This window comes from Orbicella faveolata, unplaced genomic scaffold, assembly GCF_042242905.1.
Source record: "Orbicella faveolata isolate gen_17 unplaced genomic scaffold, um_ofav_v1 contig_24, whole genome shotgun sequence".
Taxonomy (NCBI): domain Eukaryota; kingdom Metazoa; phylum Cnidaria; class Anthozoa; order Scleractinia; family Merulinidae; genus Orbicella; species Orbicella faveolata.
In genome coordinates, this window is record NW_028301552.1 from 29,463,289 (window position 1) to 29,481,503 (window position 18,215).

Here is an 18,215-nt window from a genome sequence, read left to right on the forward strand (position 1 = left end):
GGAGATATCGAGGTGCAAGGTGTCTACATGTTTTTGTAGACGTGGTTGTGTAAGCGAAAGTAATGCGTGGAAGATTTTGAATTCGTGAGCGAGAGCCATGCAGAATTCATGCAAAAGAGTTCAGTATTTTTCAAAAAGAAGAAAATTTAGGCTTGTCACGAGTTGATCTCTCGCCTATTCATCTCCCTCGAGTGACATGCTAGGGAAGAATGACTGAAATTAAAATATGCAGTCTAACAATATGCCTTCAGTTTACAAAAAACAAAGCTTCAGTAGAAACCGACGAACGGATGTTTGTTTACTTTGAAAAATGATAAGATGGCCTCTTCACGAGTGAGTACGCAACTTCGTATATGAAATAAAATATTTTTCGGGAATAAAAGATTAGTCGAATACAGAGTATTTCTCAGCACAGGATCTCACCAGCTGATTTTCTATTGTGGGCAAATAAATAAAAAAAATAAAAAACCCTCTAATAACAGCACACTTCAATACATTTTGAAAGAAACCAAACAAGTGCAGATGCAATGAAACCAAATAAGGTATGTAGTGTTTATTCTATTTATAATGAGCGAGCTACCACTGGCGTAAACTCTATGGACAAAACACACAAAGCTAATTCAATACTAATGAAGAAAGGAGCTATTTACCTCTCTCGCAATACGAGAGAGGCAAATGGCTCCTTTTTGCATGTATCAATGAAAGAAAGTACACTAAAATGGATCAGAATTTCTGATTCACTCTGGCTGCAGTTAAGTGAATTTGGTTCTAAAACAAGACACTGCACTGAGGTTCCGTGAAACGAGTAACTTCTTTGTTATATTCGTTGAAGCAAGGTAAGAAAAAGACTTGCCTAACGAGAGGTATATCACAAAGGAGTGAAGGACTTTTAAAGGATTACTGATATCAAGTTCTAAATAAAAATTCCTATCAGGGCTTCAAAAGGATAAGAAAAGGTTCTTTCTGTAGGTTGTCTTACGGGGTTCCTTATACATCGTGTTTATAGAATTCACCTGGAGTTCTGCTCAGATTAAAACAGTAAAATGAACATCTTTGAAATCCTCGGTCTTGTCTGATCTAATCTGCTCTGCTCAACTCTACTCTTCTTTGCAATACGTTGCTATATTCTATCTACTCTGCCGACTCCTCTCTCCCCTTAATTCTCTCCTCTACTCTTCTCTGCCGACTCCACTATCTTACTCAGCTTTGCTCTGCTCTGCTCAGCTCTGCTCAGTTCTACTCTTCTCGTTTTGCTCTACTTCTCTACTCTATCTACTCTGCCGACTCCTCTCTCTTCTTAATTCTCCACTCTACTCTTCTCTGCCGGCTCTAGTTTACTCTGCTCCGCTGTGATCTACACTGTTCTGCTCTGCTCTACTTTGCTTGGCTCTATTCTACTCTACTCTATACGATTCTACTCTATACTACTCGCGATCCTTAATCAGCCAGTAACAACTCCCATGCTAGACTGGATACCATCAACCACAAACATATTTGCATGCTTGGCACTGCAGAAACTTCAGGGCAAGGTACCGGGCACTGTCCCAAAACCAATGGCTCCACATCATCTTCATCATCAGAAGATTTACCTAGAATGAATAATATCCATTTTTTATTTACTACAAAAAGGAAGAGAAGACTACTTTGATACAATCCTGGATACTTGCACTACTTAGAATACTTTGTATTATTGTAATATTTTTTTTGAGTGCTTATTTATCTCCCTAGGTGGAGGATAGAGAGGGAGGCAAAATCACCATTTTGGCTGGAGTCAGTTTTCTCATAATACGGCTTACCGGAAAAGAAACATTAGTCTTAACTTTTGAATCCTTGTATTGATTTTCAGGCAGAAATATCACACGTATAGTAGCAACACGAACAATCAAAATTTGGATTACTTGACGAATTGTAGTTGGGTCGAAAAGATTTGAATTGTAACAGTTTCATTAGACGTGAGAATTGCAAACAATTTTTTACTGCAATTTGAGTGTGCTTGTATTCGATTCAGAACTCATATTCGGGCGTTGTGAAACTTTTCGGGCAAGTACGAGGGCAACTCTAGCTTCTTGAGTTCTCTTCAAACCTACCAAGTCCATCGTAACTCGATGTTGCAAGCTAAGGCAAGCCATGAATTAATTGCTTTAGAACATTGTAAATGGAAATGACGAAGCGGAGTTACCTTTGCTCACGCCATGAGGGTGCACTTTTGAATTCACGTCTAGATATCCGGCTGCGTTAATAGCGCAGTTTTCTGCCAGCTATCTTAGGACATAACTTCGATAACGCTTTAATGAAAGTAAAAGGGTTAAGTCTGCATATGAGCCAAGTGGTCCATCAGGCCGGCGCTTATCTCATCAGCTTTCTGCAGCATGAGGCAACTAAATATATTTCTACTCCCCCTGGATTTGTATGCTAGGCCATCCCAGGGCTATCCCCAGCATGAAATTCACCGCTACCCATTTGTACGCCTGGGTAGAGAGAGGCACTGCGAGGGGAAAGTGTCTTGTTCAAGAACACAACATAGTGTCCCACACAAAAATATGTAATCTCAAGGGTCAACCAGATTGAAGTGCAACGAAAGGGCCTCGCCCTGAGAGGACTACCTCCTTGATCACGGTACCTGAGTGCGAGCACACTAATGACGAGGCCACCGGGCCTCCACAAAGTACTTACCATTTTCGTCCACATCCTCATATTCATAACCGAACTCAGAAGACTTCTTGAACATCTGCTGATGGGTGTACAATGGGAACAATGGCACAATGACGTCGTGCTTGTTATGGCCAATGGGTGCGTCCGAGACTGAAAGAACAGAGGCGTCTTTGTTGTGCTTGCGAAGCCACTTTTCATAGATGCGATCCACGAAAGAATGATGGAGAGGAAAAATTGGATCATTGGATGCTGAGGGTACATCTCCCATGGCTCCCCCGACGACGATGTGAACCTGGTTGTGCAAGGTGTGGACGTTGGGCAAACGATATCCAGTCTTGGTACTGGCGTAACCTTCAAGGATGTTTTTGAAATTGCAGCTCGACTCTTTGCTGTAAGGCGGTTGGTCGAAGGTTTCAAAGCGGAGAGCAAAATTGACTTCGTCTTTGCTTGGAAAAGTCATTGTGTATCCTTGGGTCTTGGCTTTATTTTCATTTTCCTTCTTCGTCGAACGTTCCAATCCGGGCTGCCGAATTGTAGGATCACACATTGTCAAGAGGTTATTGGTTTGTTCTGCGGTACAAATGACGTACCAATCTTTAAAATATTTGCCTTTCACTACGCCGTCTTCTTGTTGTGTCACGCCAAGTAAATTTTGGGAGCAAATGGTAGGATCACACTCATCTTTATTTGTGGTCCAATCCCAGAAAGGAAGGGAAAAATTATCATCACTTGCAATTTCCTGCAAGGTTCTTTCCCAGACAAGCATGTACAGTCGATGCCACGAAGGAAATCCCTGGCCGTCATGCGCAAAGTCAATGGCTGAATCTGTTTTGTTGTTTGGATGAATTGTGTCACGTGCTGCGTAATAATGCATCCACACGAACAGGTCATAGTTGGTGATGTTGTGAAACAAGGACGCGGGGTCTCCGCCAGCTTGCACGGTTCTGTTGATCTCTTCATAGGGAGTCGAAGTCACCACATAATCAGTTATAAAGTACTTGGACATGTTGATGTATCTCATGTAGCGATCCTTCTCCTCAGCTGACAATTTGGCAAAATTCTTCCTCGTCAGGGTCTTCTTTTGGGTGCAGTTGTTACCATAGTAACCAAACTCGCACTTGCTGCAGTCATAACCGGCGAAGTTTGATTGGCATTTACAGGTTTTGTGGTAGAGGGCATTTGGCCAGTCGTGACGCTCGTCTTGCAACTGGAATGTCTTGAAATGACTGTAGGTAAAATTCCATTCACGAATCATTAACTCCTGGCACGTGCCTCTGTTGCCATCGCTACCGCAAGGCGCACTGAAGCCCTTTGGGATCGGACAGCACTCTTTGCTCTTCAGGCTGTCGAGCGTTGCGCAAGCCCTAGGAAACTGGCCTTCTATCCAGGGTAAACTTACAGCAATAAAATAAAGCACAAGCCAAGTGAAAGTGACTCTGCGGCTCATCTTGAACTTCCTAAAGCAATAAAAGCGAAGATCTTTTATTTCCAAGCAAGTTGTAAATTAGCAGGAAACAAAAAAAGAGGCATACAACGAGCCTCTTTGTCAGGAATACCGGAATATAATGCATGCCATGTGTACTTTGTGCGTACTAAAATATGCTGTAATCAATTAGCTTATTTAAATCCCTGCGGTAAATACTTTTTCTTGCGATTTCGACGAACTCAAGACAGAATAGAGGGTCTGTGGACAGGCTAAGGCAAAATACTTGACTAACGGATTGGATACTTGAGGATTCGTTTTGTTTGAACAGTTCATAATTAGTGATTGGCGCGTGAGCATTTCAATATATTAAAGTCCTCATACGAAGTTCTTACGAGATTGCACTACACGAAGTTCTCATAAGTTCGTTTTGATACTGTGAAGAGTCGTTGCAATGTAGTGCTGTGGGAAGAAAAAAAAATTAATACAACGTCTCCGCTACTTATCATGAATACACGAGGAACGGTATACAATTCAACCCAAGCCCAGAATGGTCTGCTATCACTGAGGATTTCAGACTACGAGCAGGTCCGATGTTTTCTTAATCCGTCGAGCGTGACGTGAAAGAACGCGTGCCTCCCTTCCCCCACTGTCCCCCTACCCCTACCCCTTCCGGTAGGGGAGGCCGGTTTCGGTGAGTTGAATGTTCATCCTACTAGGGTCGAACCGGCTTCTACAACGTAACAAGTGGTTTTTAACACTTTATTCACTTTATTAAAACTTAACGGCAAATACTTTTGCAATCTCGACAAACTCAAGACAGAATAGAAAGCCAGTAACGCAGCTTGGTTACTTGAAGATTCGTTTTGTTTGGACATTTTACAACAAGTGATTGACGCGCGAGCCTTTCAGTATATTCGGCAAGTGAATGTACATTCAACTTTGACCAGTCCTCATTCGAAGTTCTGATAATTTCTTTTCGAAACGAAGAGTCGTTGTAATGCAGTAAACAAAAATTTATTAATACAGTCTCGAATTTTACTATACCGTATTTAGTGCTTGGCTACTTATCAGAATTCACGAGGAAAGGTGTGCAAATCAACTCAAGTATAGAAAGTTCTGCATAGACTGAGGATTTCAGACAACGAGTAGCTCCCATATTTTCTTGGTCCGTCGAGCGTGACGCGAAAGAACGTGTGCCCTCCGTCCCCCACTGTCCCCTCCCTCCACCACTTCCGGTAGTGGAGGCCGGTTTCGGTGAGTTGAATGTTTATCCTGTACTACGGTGAAACCGGCTACTATAGCGTAACAGGTGGTTTTTTTAACACTTAATTCACTTTATTAAAACTCAACGAAGGACACTTCGAAGGAAATTTTTTAGCGCGAATTTCACATCCCTACAAACTGCTGTAGTTGGCCGTTGCTATGCAAATATCTTATAGTCTCGTGAGGCAGCTTGAAGCGCGAGTGGGTGCATGTCTATGCAGAAAAAGCATCAACTTCCTTGTCCTTCGAGGACTGATCGCTACAAGCGAAGGAAAAGTACCGAAACAAGAAAGTATGAATGTAGAAGATTTGTTTTTGTTTCATTTCATCATGAATTTCCGAGAAAGCGCTTACCGCATGCATTACTTTGTTTATACCGCTTTTGGAGATTCTGTTACAAAACTGATATCCTCAGTTGCAATGTTAAAATTTCGGTTTCAGTTATCACCCTCGGCAGTTCTGACCCTGTTTTCATATTTTTGAAGAAACTCGTCGTCAACCTTCGGCGTTCCAATAACTGCATATGTAAAGACTTCGGTGAAGAGGTCGCGCGAAGGAGGCTAACAGCTAGAGATCAATTTGTACATCAAGCTGGCAACGAGAAAAGACTTCATTTAAAGAAACAAGAAATTGAAGTTTACCTTAGTCTCTTCAAAGTCGTCGGCCTTTTCGGAGTTGTTTTACAATTGTTTCACAAGGATAAGAGTCAAAACTTGAGGACTCTACGATCGTATGACGCGAATAACAACTAAACTAAAAGGCGTTGTTTGAGCGTTGGTTTTACGTGACGTCACTTAATCGCATCCTCTTTTTCCAAGAAAGAAGCCTATTTGATTACAAGGGATTTTGCAAACATTTTATGAAATGTCTGAGAGAGTTCACGAACAACATCTGTATATATTCCGCTGAAAGTAGTATTCGACTAAGAAAACGTTTGGATACTACTTGCTCGACTAAAAATTAGCATACTATTTGCACGTCTGTCTGGATTTTCTGTGTCACGGCTACTTCAACATTTAAACTATACACAATTATGAAAGGTCTAGATAGCAGCAGACATGTAAATATTTTAACGAAAACGACCAATTTTTTAAGTTTGCAAGACATGTTTCGACAGAGCTTCTGTCATCTTCAGTTGAATGAATGATTACAAAGCAAGTTGAATAATAAGTAGGCAAAAATGCTAATTAAGACAAATAGTAACAACAAGAACGTGAAAAGGTGTAAGTTAAAAGGATAATTTTAGATTTACATGGTGTAATTGCTGATTGAGGGAAGGTAGTTGAGAGCAATTGCGCTTTACGACAGCGCTCGATGGAGCGGTTTAGACAGAATCGAAATGACAAGTTCAGTAGAGTATGTCGGTAACATTATAAGGTTTGCGCTTCTAAGAAACAGTCAAAAATAATCCAGAAATACTGCCTTTCATTATTTATTAATCAGTAACCAAAACCTTATTATTAAGATGGGTAGCCCTATCAAAGAATGATTTCTAAGAAACAAGGGATGTTCTGTTTAATGTGTGTTATGCAATTTTCTTTTCTTTAACTAATTTCCCTCCATAGCAGACTAGCATATCAGAAAGTTCATGATCACCAACAAAAAAAACTGCTAAGGAATCTCCGATCGACGTCTTCCACCACAAAATTACTATCGTTTAATGTGCTGAAAGTTATGCTCCCAAAAACGATTAATTAATCCTGGCTATTCCGTGAGGCGGATTCTGTCGCTCATTAGGCCACGAAGAGGTTATCTCCAGCTTCAAGCTTCAATTCGGAGTACAGTCTGTGCAGCACGCGAAGGGAACTCGAGCGCAAGCGAGAGAAAAAGAATTCTCGCCCCGTTTAATACCTCTTCTCGTCTGTCACTTCGCTTTTCAATAACATATTCGAACTCTGCTCAATCAACGACGGTTTCGTGCTTTGCTGGCCACAATTATCTCAGCAGACCTTTCATGAAACACATCAGCGGGACAAAAGGTCGACGCGTTGGTAGAGTTTGTTTCTTTATTGGGCCCATTGAAGTTGTTGTCGTAAATGTCGACTCGTTATCGTGTTTTTGAAAGGCGAAAGGCGCACTGTTATATGAGACAGGTGTCTTCGAACAGGCCAGGGAAACAACACGAAATAATAATTACGAATTAGCCCATTTGCTCCTCTAGATTGCTGCAAGCTTCAACGTTTGTGCCTTGTTTAACAATTTAATTTTTCTCTTCAAGTTTTGTTGGCCGAAAAAAATACATACGCCGGGCTAAAGGACCTAGTTTACCTAACACCGAAAATATTCTAAACCGGCTGTAAATTCATTTTAATATTTGGACCAAAACTGACTAGAAATACAAAGAATGCGACATATCGTATATTGTATTTGTAAAATTGAAATGGAAGGTTTACAAACGGCGGCAAACTGCAACTCAAAATAAAAACATAGGCACGCAAGGCGTGCAACAGTTATTTTTTTGTGAATTAAAAGCCCCCGGAGGTAGCAGCACCCACTCTTAACAGTTATGATGAGGTTAATCCAACAAGTTTGTTTGGTTACAATGTACAGCGCAGGAAGAAAAAAATAGGATTTGTTTCACGGTAGGTTCAGCATACAAAACGTTCTTTAGTTCCTATTGTGTAATCGTCCATCGTCTGGGTGAGGGTAGTTCTGGAAAGAACTGTTGTTGGTGACTGGCGTCTCGACAACTTGAGCAGAAGACATCTTCAGAGTCAAGTGAATAGTTTGTCAGTAGATGGTGTTACAACTCTGCTCCGTTGTCTGAGAGAGTTCACGAAGAGCATCTGTATATATTCCGCTGAAAGTAGCATTCGACTAAAAAAACATTAGCATACTACTTGCTCGTCTGTCTGGAGTTTCTGTCTCACGGCTACTTCAACATTTGAAATCAACATAATTATGAATAACGTAAGTTCAGAATTATTGTTGCATGCTTAAGCAAATATGGACAAGGTTGCTAGATCTTGCTAATGAGCTTTGAGATTTCGAGAAATTTCGTTTGTCTGCAGTAAAATCGGCGTTTGAGCCCGGGCGTTTGAGTTATAGAAATTGGGCTTTACAACCACTTTGCATTCTTGAAGCATAACAAGTTTAGTAGAGCATATCGACAACATTACAAGGTCAGAGAATGTCAGTTCTAAGAAGCAGTAAAAAATAACCTTTCATTATTTATTAATCAGTGACTAAAAACTTATTTTAAACATGTGTAGCCCTATCAAAGAATGAATTCTGGGAAACAAATGCAAAGGATGTTCTGTTTTTTTATTTTTTTATTTTGCAGTTTTGATCCAAAAATTAAAATGAATTTAATAGTTTAGAATTTTCGGTGTTATCTAAACTATTGCAGGCTCTCAGCCAGGCCTAGGTTTTTAGGCAAACAAATTTAACAAATTGTTAAAAAGCACAAAAGTTGAAGCATGCAGCAAGAGCCCGTAGAGGACTAATAACTCTAATTCGTAATTACTCTTTCGTCTTGTTTCCCTGACCTGTTCGAAGACACCTTTCTCGTTATACTGCACCTTTCAACACGAGCCCTGAAACACGTCGAAATTTACGACTAGTCTACAGCTAACGAACCTTGAAATAAAGAAACATTTACTCTGCCAACGTATCGACCTTTTTGACCCCGTTGAAGTGTTTCCTGAGAAGTCTGCTAAAATAATTACACAGCGAAACACGAAACTGTTGATTAGCCAAACTTCGTCTCACGCTTGTGCTCGAGTTCCCTTCGGGTGTTGTACAGACAGTACTCTTAGTTGAAGTTTGAAGCAGGAGGTAATGCAGGAATCGGGGATTATCAGAGCTCCTTGCTGCCCTAATGAGTGGCACCCGCCTTACAGAATAGCCAGAAGACCAACTCAGCTTCAGCATGAATCCGTTTGAGGAGCATGATTTTCAGAGGAATAAACGATAGCGATTTTGTAGTGGAAGACGTGTTGGTGATCTTGGTGATCTTGTTGGTGATCTTGGAAAAATAAAATATAACTGATAACAAGTGCAACGAATGCAACCTGATGTATTGTATTTATAATATGGAAATAAGGGAAAGTTCACAAATGGTGCCAAAATACAACTGAAAATAAATTACCTAATTGGATGGGTTCCTTCGATTCCTTAAAATTTGAGAAAAATATCAGACTGCCGGTCATTCAGTGATTTTAAAACCTTGACCGGCTGCCGGTCATTTAGCCACAGCGAATAAATTAAGCTATAGGCATTATTCTACAGTGGACAGATATACTGGAGAGCACGACAACATTTCAATGTCTTTTTCCACGCTTTTTCCGGCTCTGTTTAGGTCTAAATAAAGTAAAAATAAAAGAGTATTGGCGCCAGTGATCGATTAATAAAATTTGTCACTAAAGCCAAGTGAAACAAAGAATAAAAACAGGATTATGGAGCCCCTCCATGGCCCCGTGCATTTGAAGGGCAAAGCATCGAGCGTGATTAATTTGCACATCAAGGAGGCAACGTGGCCGAGTGGTCTCGCAGTCCAGCGGTCCTGGTACCGGTTCGAGTCCCGCTCTGACCACTATCTCGGTAGCCCCGAGTTCAAATCCTCGGCCATGCCTCTAAGGCCCTCTTTACAAGATCCCGGGTTGCTTTTTACCCCGGGTTGAATCACCGCGGCGGGTAACCCTTTTGCAGCCAAATGTTTATAAGCGTTTACATGAAAACAGTAGTCAAGCCGGGTCAGACTCTCTTGCCGGGTAACCCTTGACGAGACTCAGGTTGACCCGGCGAGAACGGTTGAAAGTTCTTCAATTCTTACATGTAAATAGTGGGACAAAAGTTGACCCGGGTTGGTACTTTCAGTCAAATAACCATGTTGTTTCTTTTTTGTTTTTGTTTTTTGTTTTGGTTTGTACATCAGAACCTTCCGCCATTTCGTTATACTTTCTAGGTTTTTTGTTTGTCATCTTTCTAGCCCATGTTCCAGGTTTTGGTCGGTAGAAAGGCTGTCCCGGGTCAGGCTCGAAGCAAACCACACGCTATTGCAGACTGACAACCCGGATTGGTGTAAAGTGCTTATGTTTAGCACTCTCTGCGGTGATTCAACCCGGGGTCGTGAAAAGAGGGCCTAAATTGCCAACTGGTTTGCCTCCGGCCAGTTGGGATTCTTAACAATGTTCAATTTGAATGATTTGTTTCAGTTGCTTGCTCAGCCCCAATAGCACTTGTGCTGTGAACACTGCCGAGGGTAAATAAAGGTTATATATATATGCTGGCAACGAGAAAAGACCACCAAACACCAAATTGAAATTTACCTTTATCTCTTCAAAGTCGCCGGCCTTTTCAGAATTGTTTCACAAGGATAAGAACCAAACCTTGAGAACTCTAGCCGGCCTTACACTCTGCGGTTGTGTGAAGCGAATAACAGCTAAACTAAAAAGCGTTGTTTACGCGTTGTATTTACGTGACGTCACTTAATCGCATCCTCTTTTTCCAAGAAAGAAGCCTATTTGATTACAAGAGATTTTGAGAACATTTTATGAAATGTCTGAAAGAGTGCACGAACAACATCTGTGTCACGGCTACTGAATAATTTAACTTCAAAATTGTTGCTGCATGCTTAAGCAAATATGGACAAGGTTGCAGAGATCAATATTAGGGCCTAAATTTTTCTTCAGGCTTTAATTTCATAACTGCGATGATCAATCATATCTTCAAGGTTGCTAGATCTTGCTAATGAGCTTTGAAATTTCAAGAAATTTCTTTTGTTTACAGTAAAATCGACGTTTGAATTTAAGGAATTGGGCTTTGCGACGGCTGCTCAATGGAGCGGTTTAGACAGAATCGAAATGACAAGCTCGAGTAGAACGTATCGGTAACATTACCAGGTTAGTGCTTCTAAGACACAGTAAAAAAAATAATCCAGAAAAACCGCCTTTCATTATTTATTAATCAGTAACTAAAACCTTGTTATAAGGATGGGTAGCCCTATCAAAGAATGATTTCTGAGAAGCAAGGGATGCTCTGCTTATTATGTTTTTTGCAATTTTGGTCCAAATATTAAAATGAATTTATAGTTTGGGGCCTGTTTACAAGGAGGGAGGGTTACCCTAGCAGGCGGGTTAACCCTAGCTGCAGGGCAAAAGATAGCCCGGGTTTACAAGCAAAATTCCACAGGAATGGTAACCCTAAACCCGGGACAACTTAATGCGCGGTCATACTCAAAGGGTCTGGAAACAATTAGAAAGTTAACCCGGGTAGGCGGGTTAATCCTACCTGGAGTGTTTACAACGGAAAAAATTAACCCGCCTGCTAGCTATGGTAACCCTAGCACGCAGATAGGGTAAACCACCTATCCGGTAACACTAGCTGCCTTGTAAACACGACAAACAGAAAAAAGAGGAAATGTGTGAGTGCTAGGGTAACCCGCTTGCTAGAGGTACCACGCTTGCTAGGGTAACCCGCTTGCTAGGGTAACCCTCTCTCCTTGTAAACAGACCGTTAGAACATTGTTGGTGTTATGTAAAATAGGTCGTTTAGCCCGGCGTATGTACATGATTAGGTTAGCATGACAAATATGTGGGGGACGTAAACTGACGTCACGTAAACTTGTCAGTTATCAGAAACTACATTGTACGTGTCTGTCTTTTGTTCATCATGAAAACGCAGTAGAAACATTAATTCCTGGCTAGAGAAGTTAACCAACAACACGTTTTGAAGATTTTTGTTCCTCATTTGAGTTAGCCTGAGTCACATATAATCTGCATCGCTGTATCACAGAGTAAGAGAGCAGGAAGACAAAACAATGCCAAAGGTAAATCAAATCATATGGAACGCCACAACTGTCTTATGATACTTTTTTTTATTATATTGGGTGGTTATGTCATTATATTTAGTACTTTTGTTATTATATTCGGTGATTAACTCATTATACTCGGTGCTTATGTCTTTATATGCGGTGCTGTCTTCATTATATTCGGTGCTTATTCCATTATATTCGGTGCTTCCCTCGTTATATTCGGTGCTTTCTTCGTTATATTAGGTGCTTTTTTCATTATATTCGGTGCTGTTTTTATTATATTCGGTGCTTTCTTCGTTATATTCGGTTCTAATTTTGTTTGGTTTTTTCTTCATTATTACAGGGGCTAACACTATTATATTCAGTGCTCTCTTCCTTATATTCGGTGCAAAGGCCATTATATTCGGTACTTCCTTGTTCGGTGACTACTTCATTATATTCGGTGCTTACTTCATAGACTACGAGTAGTTCCTCTTTCGCTTAGTCCGTCGTGCGTGACGCGAAAGAAAACCGCGAGAAAAAAATGGCCGCGCGAAATCCTGGAGGCGAGGAGCACGCGAAAGGAGGGACTACCGCCTAAGCCCAAGAGTTTGAATTATGCGTTGCTCTCACAACGCAAAAATATGATTGGCTTATGTTAGGAGCGTTGACAACGTGTTGTCAACATTCGAGATACCTGTGACGTCTTGCAGGAATGTTTTGGAACCGAAGCAAATCGAAGCGTTGGAATCGCGCTTCGCAAGCCGTGATGTTCTTGCGAATCTGCCAACAGGCGCTTTGGAAAGATTTAAATTTATCCAGTGTTTTGTTTGGCAAAGCTTTCTGCCTCCACCCCGACTGCGAGCGTGTTAGTGATTTCGTCGCTCAACAGCATCGTCTAAGTCAGCGAATATAAATTCACTGAGCTTGGCCTTTCTGCCGTCCATTTGAAAGATTGAACCGGACTCTCACTTGACACCGGACATTCACCTGAAATTTTCCGCTGCTATCGGCAAACATTTCACCGCAGTTGGATGATCTCCTATGTATAATGTAATATGTATAATGTAAATTCTCGGTTGAAAGTCTATTGAAATTTTCGCAATAACTTTTAGACGCAGCGAAAATCGTTACAAGGGGCCTCATTCGCCGTCTTCTTTTTAAAACTTCTTCGACAGTTTCGCTGAACGAACACTGAACGAAGATATACTTCTCACGGCATATGTTTTTGCCTGGCTACTTGAAGAGTAGAGTAGAGCAGTTTTATTCAGATCTCCCGGGGCTATTGATAACAGGCGATAATAAGAGGACGTCAAGATGAGAAATCCTACACCGAAAAATCACTCGGCCGTGAAAGGGCAAACTCTTGGTCTTAGGAGGTAGTCCCTCCTTTCGCGCGCTCCTAGCCCCCAGGATTTCGCGCGGCCATTTTTTTCTCGCGAATTTCTTTCGCGTCACGCACGACAGACTAAGCGAAAGAGGGACTACTCGGAGTCTACTTACTTCATTTCATTCGGTGCTTTCTTCGATATGATCGTCACCAGTCTTCGCAAGGGGCCGTACAATTTGGAGGTAGTCTAGGGAAAGCCGGGAAAAACGGGTGTCACGAAAACTCAGACCCCTCGAAATTAAAAACTCAATTGTTATCACCTGAATTGCTCTATGGCCACAATGGGGCGAGATGTTTATCTTCTCCGGTTTATGTTGTCGCATCGATCAAACAGTAGCCTGCGTAGTAAGCGTATAAAGGGGAGGGGGTGGGGGAGGCGGAAGAGAATTCCCCTCTCCCCCACTGCTCCGTTTTTTTTCCCCCAAACAGTGAAGAACAAATATTTAACTTCCCAGGTTTATCGCTGTCGCGTCGGTCAAACAGTGAAGAACTAACAAGGTTTACAACAGCAGCCGACACTGTTTTTCAAAACAGACCTTTTTTATGCAATCGTATGCAGCAAAAAATGTGTTGTTCTCTGAAACATACTCGTTTGATCGCAATCTGCTCTTTGACTTTATCTGCGTTGCGTGACTGTCGGCACGCAACCCCCAGAAATTAACAAAACTTGAAAAAAAAAAAAAAAAAAAAAAAAAAAAAAAAAAAAAAAAAAGAAAAAAAGAAAAAAAGAGTACATAGCGATAGCCATGTTTGCGTTCCAACTTATAACGGGAATAGTGAACATTTCTTACAAGAAACAGTAAGTTTCAAACCAAACACTTCCCGCGAATTTTTCATTTTCGTTCACTCAAATTTCGAGACCAGACAAGGCGGTTCAATCGGTTCGACCTTTACGTGTTTTTCACGTGTTGACCTCTTACGTGCCGACAGTCACGCAACGCACATAAAGTCAAAAAGCAGATTGCGATCAAACGAGTATGTTTCAGAGAACAACACATTTTTTTGCTGCATACGATTGCATAAAAAAGGTCTGTTTTGAAAAACAGTGTCGGCTGTTGTTCTAAACCTTGTTAGCTCTTCACTGTTTGACCGACGCGACAGCGATAAACCTGGGAAGTTAAATATTTGTTTTTCACTGTTCGATCGACGCGACAACATAAACCGGAAAAGATAAACATCTCGCCCCATTGTAGCCATAGAGCAATTCAGGTGATACCAATTGATTTTTTAATTTCGAGGGGTCTGAGTTTTCGGGGTCTGAGGTTTCGGGGTCTGAGTTTTCGTGACACCCGTTTTTCCCGGCTTTCCCTAGACTACCTCCAAATTGTACGGCCCCTTGCGAAGACTGGTGACGATCATATCGAAGAAAGCACCGAATGAAATGAAGTAAGCACCGAATATAATGAAGTAGTCACCGAACAAGGAAGTACCGAATATAATGGCCTTTGCACCGAATATAAGGAAGAGAGCACTGAATATAATAGTGTTAGCCCCTGTGATAATGAAGAAAACACCAAACAAAATTAGAACCAAATATAACGAAGAACGCACCGAATATAATAAAAACAGCACCGAATATAATGAAAAAAGCACCTAATATAACGAAGAAAGCACCGAATATAACGAGGGAAGCACCGGATATAATGGAATAAGTACCGAATATAATGAAGTAATCACCGAACAAGGAAGTACCGAATATAATGGCCTTTGCACCGAATATAAGGAAGAGAGCACTGAATATATATATTGTTAGCCCCTGTAATAATGAAGAAAACACCAAACAAAATTAGAACCGAACATAACGAAGAACGCACCGAATATAATAAAAACAGCACCGAATATAATGAAAAAAGCACCTAATATAACGAAGAAAGCACCGAATATAATGAGGGAAGCACCGAATATAATGGAACAAGAAGATCTGTTAGATCTTATAACCGCGCGTTTAAAATTTAACTGTTTTCTTAGTACTACAGTCGCAACGCAGTGCATATTCCAAAGCAATCTTTGATGATTCATTGATTACTGTAGACATCACAGCACTTGATCAACACAAACTCTATTATCGCACCATCAGTCGTAGCCGTTGTGACATCTCCGATGACGTAGTAGTCTTAATCTGGAAGTTTCTTCGGGATATGTATGGGCATGAAGATACGAACATTATTACAAACCGCTTTCTTTCTTTTAAGTCACGATTAAATTTAATTGTTTTTTCCCTTGAGTTAAGGGTTAGTAAAGAAGTCACACGAGTCACATAATTCAAGAATTGCGTTATCTACGGCTATCTTTAGTACGGTGGTTATTTCCCTACCAATGACGTAATCTTTGCACGTTCTGACACGTTCTTTGCTTAGCTTGCAAATATTTAATTTTCCTTCCGATCTATGAACTGGCTGTGATGAAACAGTCAAAGGATTTACTTCATTTGCGTAAAACCACAAGAAATACGCACAAAATTACAAATAAATTAATGACCGTCGCTTCTGCCGAAATAAACTTGCAAAGTAAACACGATCGTATTTGTCACGTAGCGAAAGTGAAAACTGCAACATCAGCGCATTCCATGGCTGACGTAATACCTTTTTTCAGCGTATTTATTATTCCCTTTAAATCCAACGCTTTGATAAAAAAAAAAAAGAAAATATATTTTACCCACAAAAAAGAAAACAATATCCGTAAAATTGTCCGTGTATTTATGTTTTAACAGCTTCTGGCGGAAAAACATCACACGTTCCGTGACTCAAAGTTTTGCCGAGCGGAAGTCTGCGTCTGGTCACCGACAAAAAAAAAAATAATAAACCACGGGTAAACCTAGAACCGCGCTCGGCCCATGGCCGCGCGGTTAATAAGCACCGAATATAATGAAGTAGTCACCGAACAAGGAAGTACCGAATATAATGGCCTTTGCACCGAATATAAGGAAGAGAGCACTGAATATAACAGGGTTAGCCCCTGTAATAATGAAGAAAACACCAAACAAAATTAGAACCGAATATAACGAAGAAAGCACCGAATATAAGAAAAACAGCACCGAATATAATGAAAAAAGCACCTAATATAACGAAGAAAGCACCGAATATAACGAGGGAAGCACCGAATATAATGGAATAAGCACCTAATATAATGGAATAAGCACCGAATATAATGAAGACAGCACCGCATATAAAGACATAAGCACCGAGTATAATGGAATAAGCACCGAGTATAATGAGTTAATCACCGAATATAATAACATAAGTACTAAATATAATGACATAACCACCCAATATAATTAAAAAAGTATCATAAGACAGTTCTGGCGTTCCATAAAATCACGTTCACCTTTTGATGGGGCTGTGCTGTACGCACCATACTAGGAAAGCGTATTACCCCCGATGAGGGCACAATAGCGACAGCCGGCCCGACGAACCTGCGATCAAGCGCCTGTCGTAGGTTACAGCCAACACTCTGCCTGTTAACAGGCTGCGGCTGGAAGGAACTGGCTGGGAGTGAAGTGGTCAAGGGGAATTTATACTCTTTCTTTCCGCTTTCTCTTCGCCCCATCGACTAGAGAGCCTGTTCACAGGCTACCGAACACCCGGCCGACATCTATCTAATTAGGAGGTTTGTGTCAGGGAGGCAAAGTGTTAGAGTTAGAGTAAGGCAAGGGGTATTTATGGTTAGCTTTGGTTTAGATTTAGGGTTTCACATTTTTTAAATAATTGCACGACATAGGTGTACAGTCGATTCAAAATTCTAAGACATCTTGTTGAAAGGCTCTGCTGATAAATTCTTTATGTGCGTGCCAATGAGTTTTTTAATAATCATGGTACATATTATATAATTTGGCAGATTAATTATCAAGATAATTCAACAACGGCCTTGTTGTCCAATTCACGTACACGCGGAAATTTGTTATCCAGTTGTTGAGAAAAGTGTCAGAAAAGACAAGCTTGCAACGGTGACCACTTTAGATTCCTATTGCAACTCTGGTAATTCTATAGGCGCTAATTGCAATAGACAATTTTTTTTCTATAAGAATATACTTTATAAGAATATCCAGGCTACTTTTTCTAGTTAAGTACACAGGAAGTTATGTCAGCAACGGCAAAATTCTCCCTCTGTATGATATACTGAGACCACCAATTTCGCAGTTGTTGAAATTTCATTAATAACAGCGAAAAGTCTCCCTCTGTATATATATCTGAACTGCAAATTTCGCGCTGTGTAAGTCCATCAACGGCGAAAAGTTTCTCTCTATATTCTCCGACCTGTTTCCTCTAGGAACATGCACAACAGAGTTTTTCTGGGAGTTTGGACAAGATTACATTGGGAACATATTGTATATCTATCTGATGTAGTACAGATCTAGTAACTGTAAGGATTTGAACAACAAAACATCCACAAGAAATACATGCAGGATATCACTTGAATATTCTGCGTAAAAAGTGCAGTGTCTGATTTCGGGACTCGCTGTGGGAGAATAAAACTTGAGTCGACAAGATTTCTGCGTTGCTTGTGCTGCTCATTAGTTTTCAGATTAAAAGACCAAAAATATAAAACGGAAAGTTAAAGGTAGTTGACCTTACATTCTCACAGCTTTGATTTTTTGAAATACTGTATACCATGTAAATTTAAAAAATAAGATAAAATATAAGAACGTTCAGCCTCAGCTCCAAAATTAGACGATCTTATAAAAAAAAAGAATGTATCACGATTCGGGTCGTTAATGTCATTGTCAAAGTTGTTGTGTAAGAGTTGAGTTTAAA

The 18,215-nt window shown here is 40.6% G+C and overlaps 2 protein-coding genes across 3 annotated transcripts in view; one reads left to right on the forward strand and one right to left on the reverse strand.

The window, feature by feature from the left end:
* The window catches only part of LOC110065497 (tyrosinase-like), a 33,064-nt gene that overhangs the window by 3,267 nt on the left and 11,582 nt on the right, over positions 1–18,215 (forward strand). The window contains exon 1 of one of the 2 annotated variants that reach the window (XM_089292790.1): positions 11,818–12,110. The exons of the other annotated variant lie outside the window; for it this stretch is intronic. Coding sequence (XP_089148916.1) covers positions 12,102–12,110 — 9 coding nt within the window. The 5' untranslated portion in view covers positions 11,818–12,101. Of the gene's footprint in view, positions 1–11,817; positions 12,111–18,215 lie in introns of those variants that run through there. 2 annotated transcript variants of the gene reach the window in all.
* LOC110065495 (tyrosinase-like) lies at positions 524–6,227 on the reverse strand. The gene is made up of 3 exons (XM_020772646.2): positions 5,983–6,227; positions 2,674–4,109; positions 524–1,589 (listed from the first exon to the last, which is right to left on the reverse strand). The coding sequence occupies exons 2-3, from the start codon at positions 4,097–4,099 to the stop codon at positions 1,438–1,440; spliced, it is 1,578 nt and encodes a 525-aa protein (XP_020628305.1). The 5' UTR covers positions 4,100–4,109; positions 5,983–6,227; the 3' UTR covers positions 524–1,437.

Bases quoted from the DNA above. Each gene is read 5' to 3' on its own strand.
- LOC110065495 (XM_020772646.2), bottom strand. From the start codon at position 4,099: ATGAGCCGCAGAGTCACTTTCACTTGGCTTGTGCTTTATTTTATTGCT. The intron at 1,590-2,673 runs GTAAGTACTTTG...TATTCATTCTAG, and splicing joins TGAGGATGTGGACGAAAATG to GTAAATCTTCTGATGATGAA.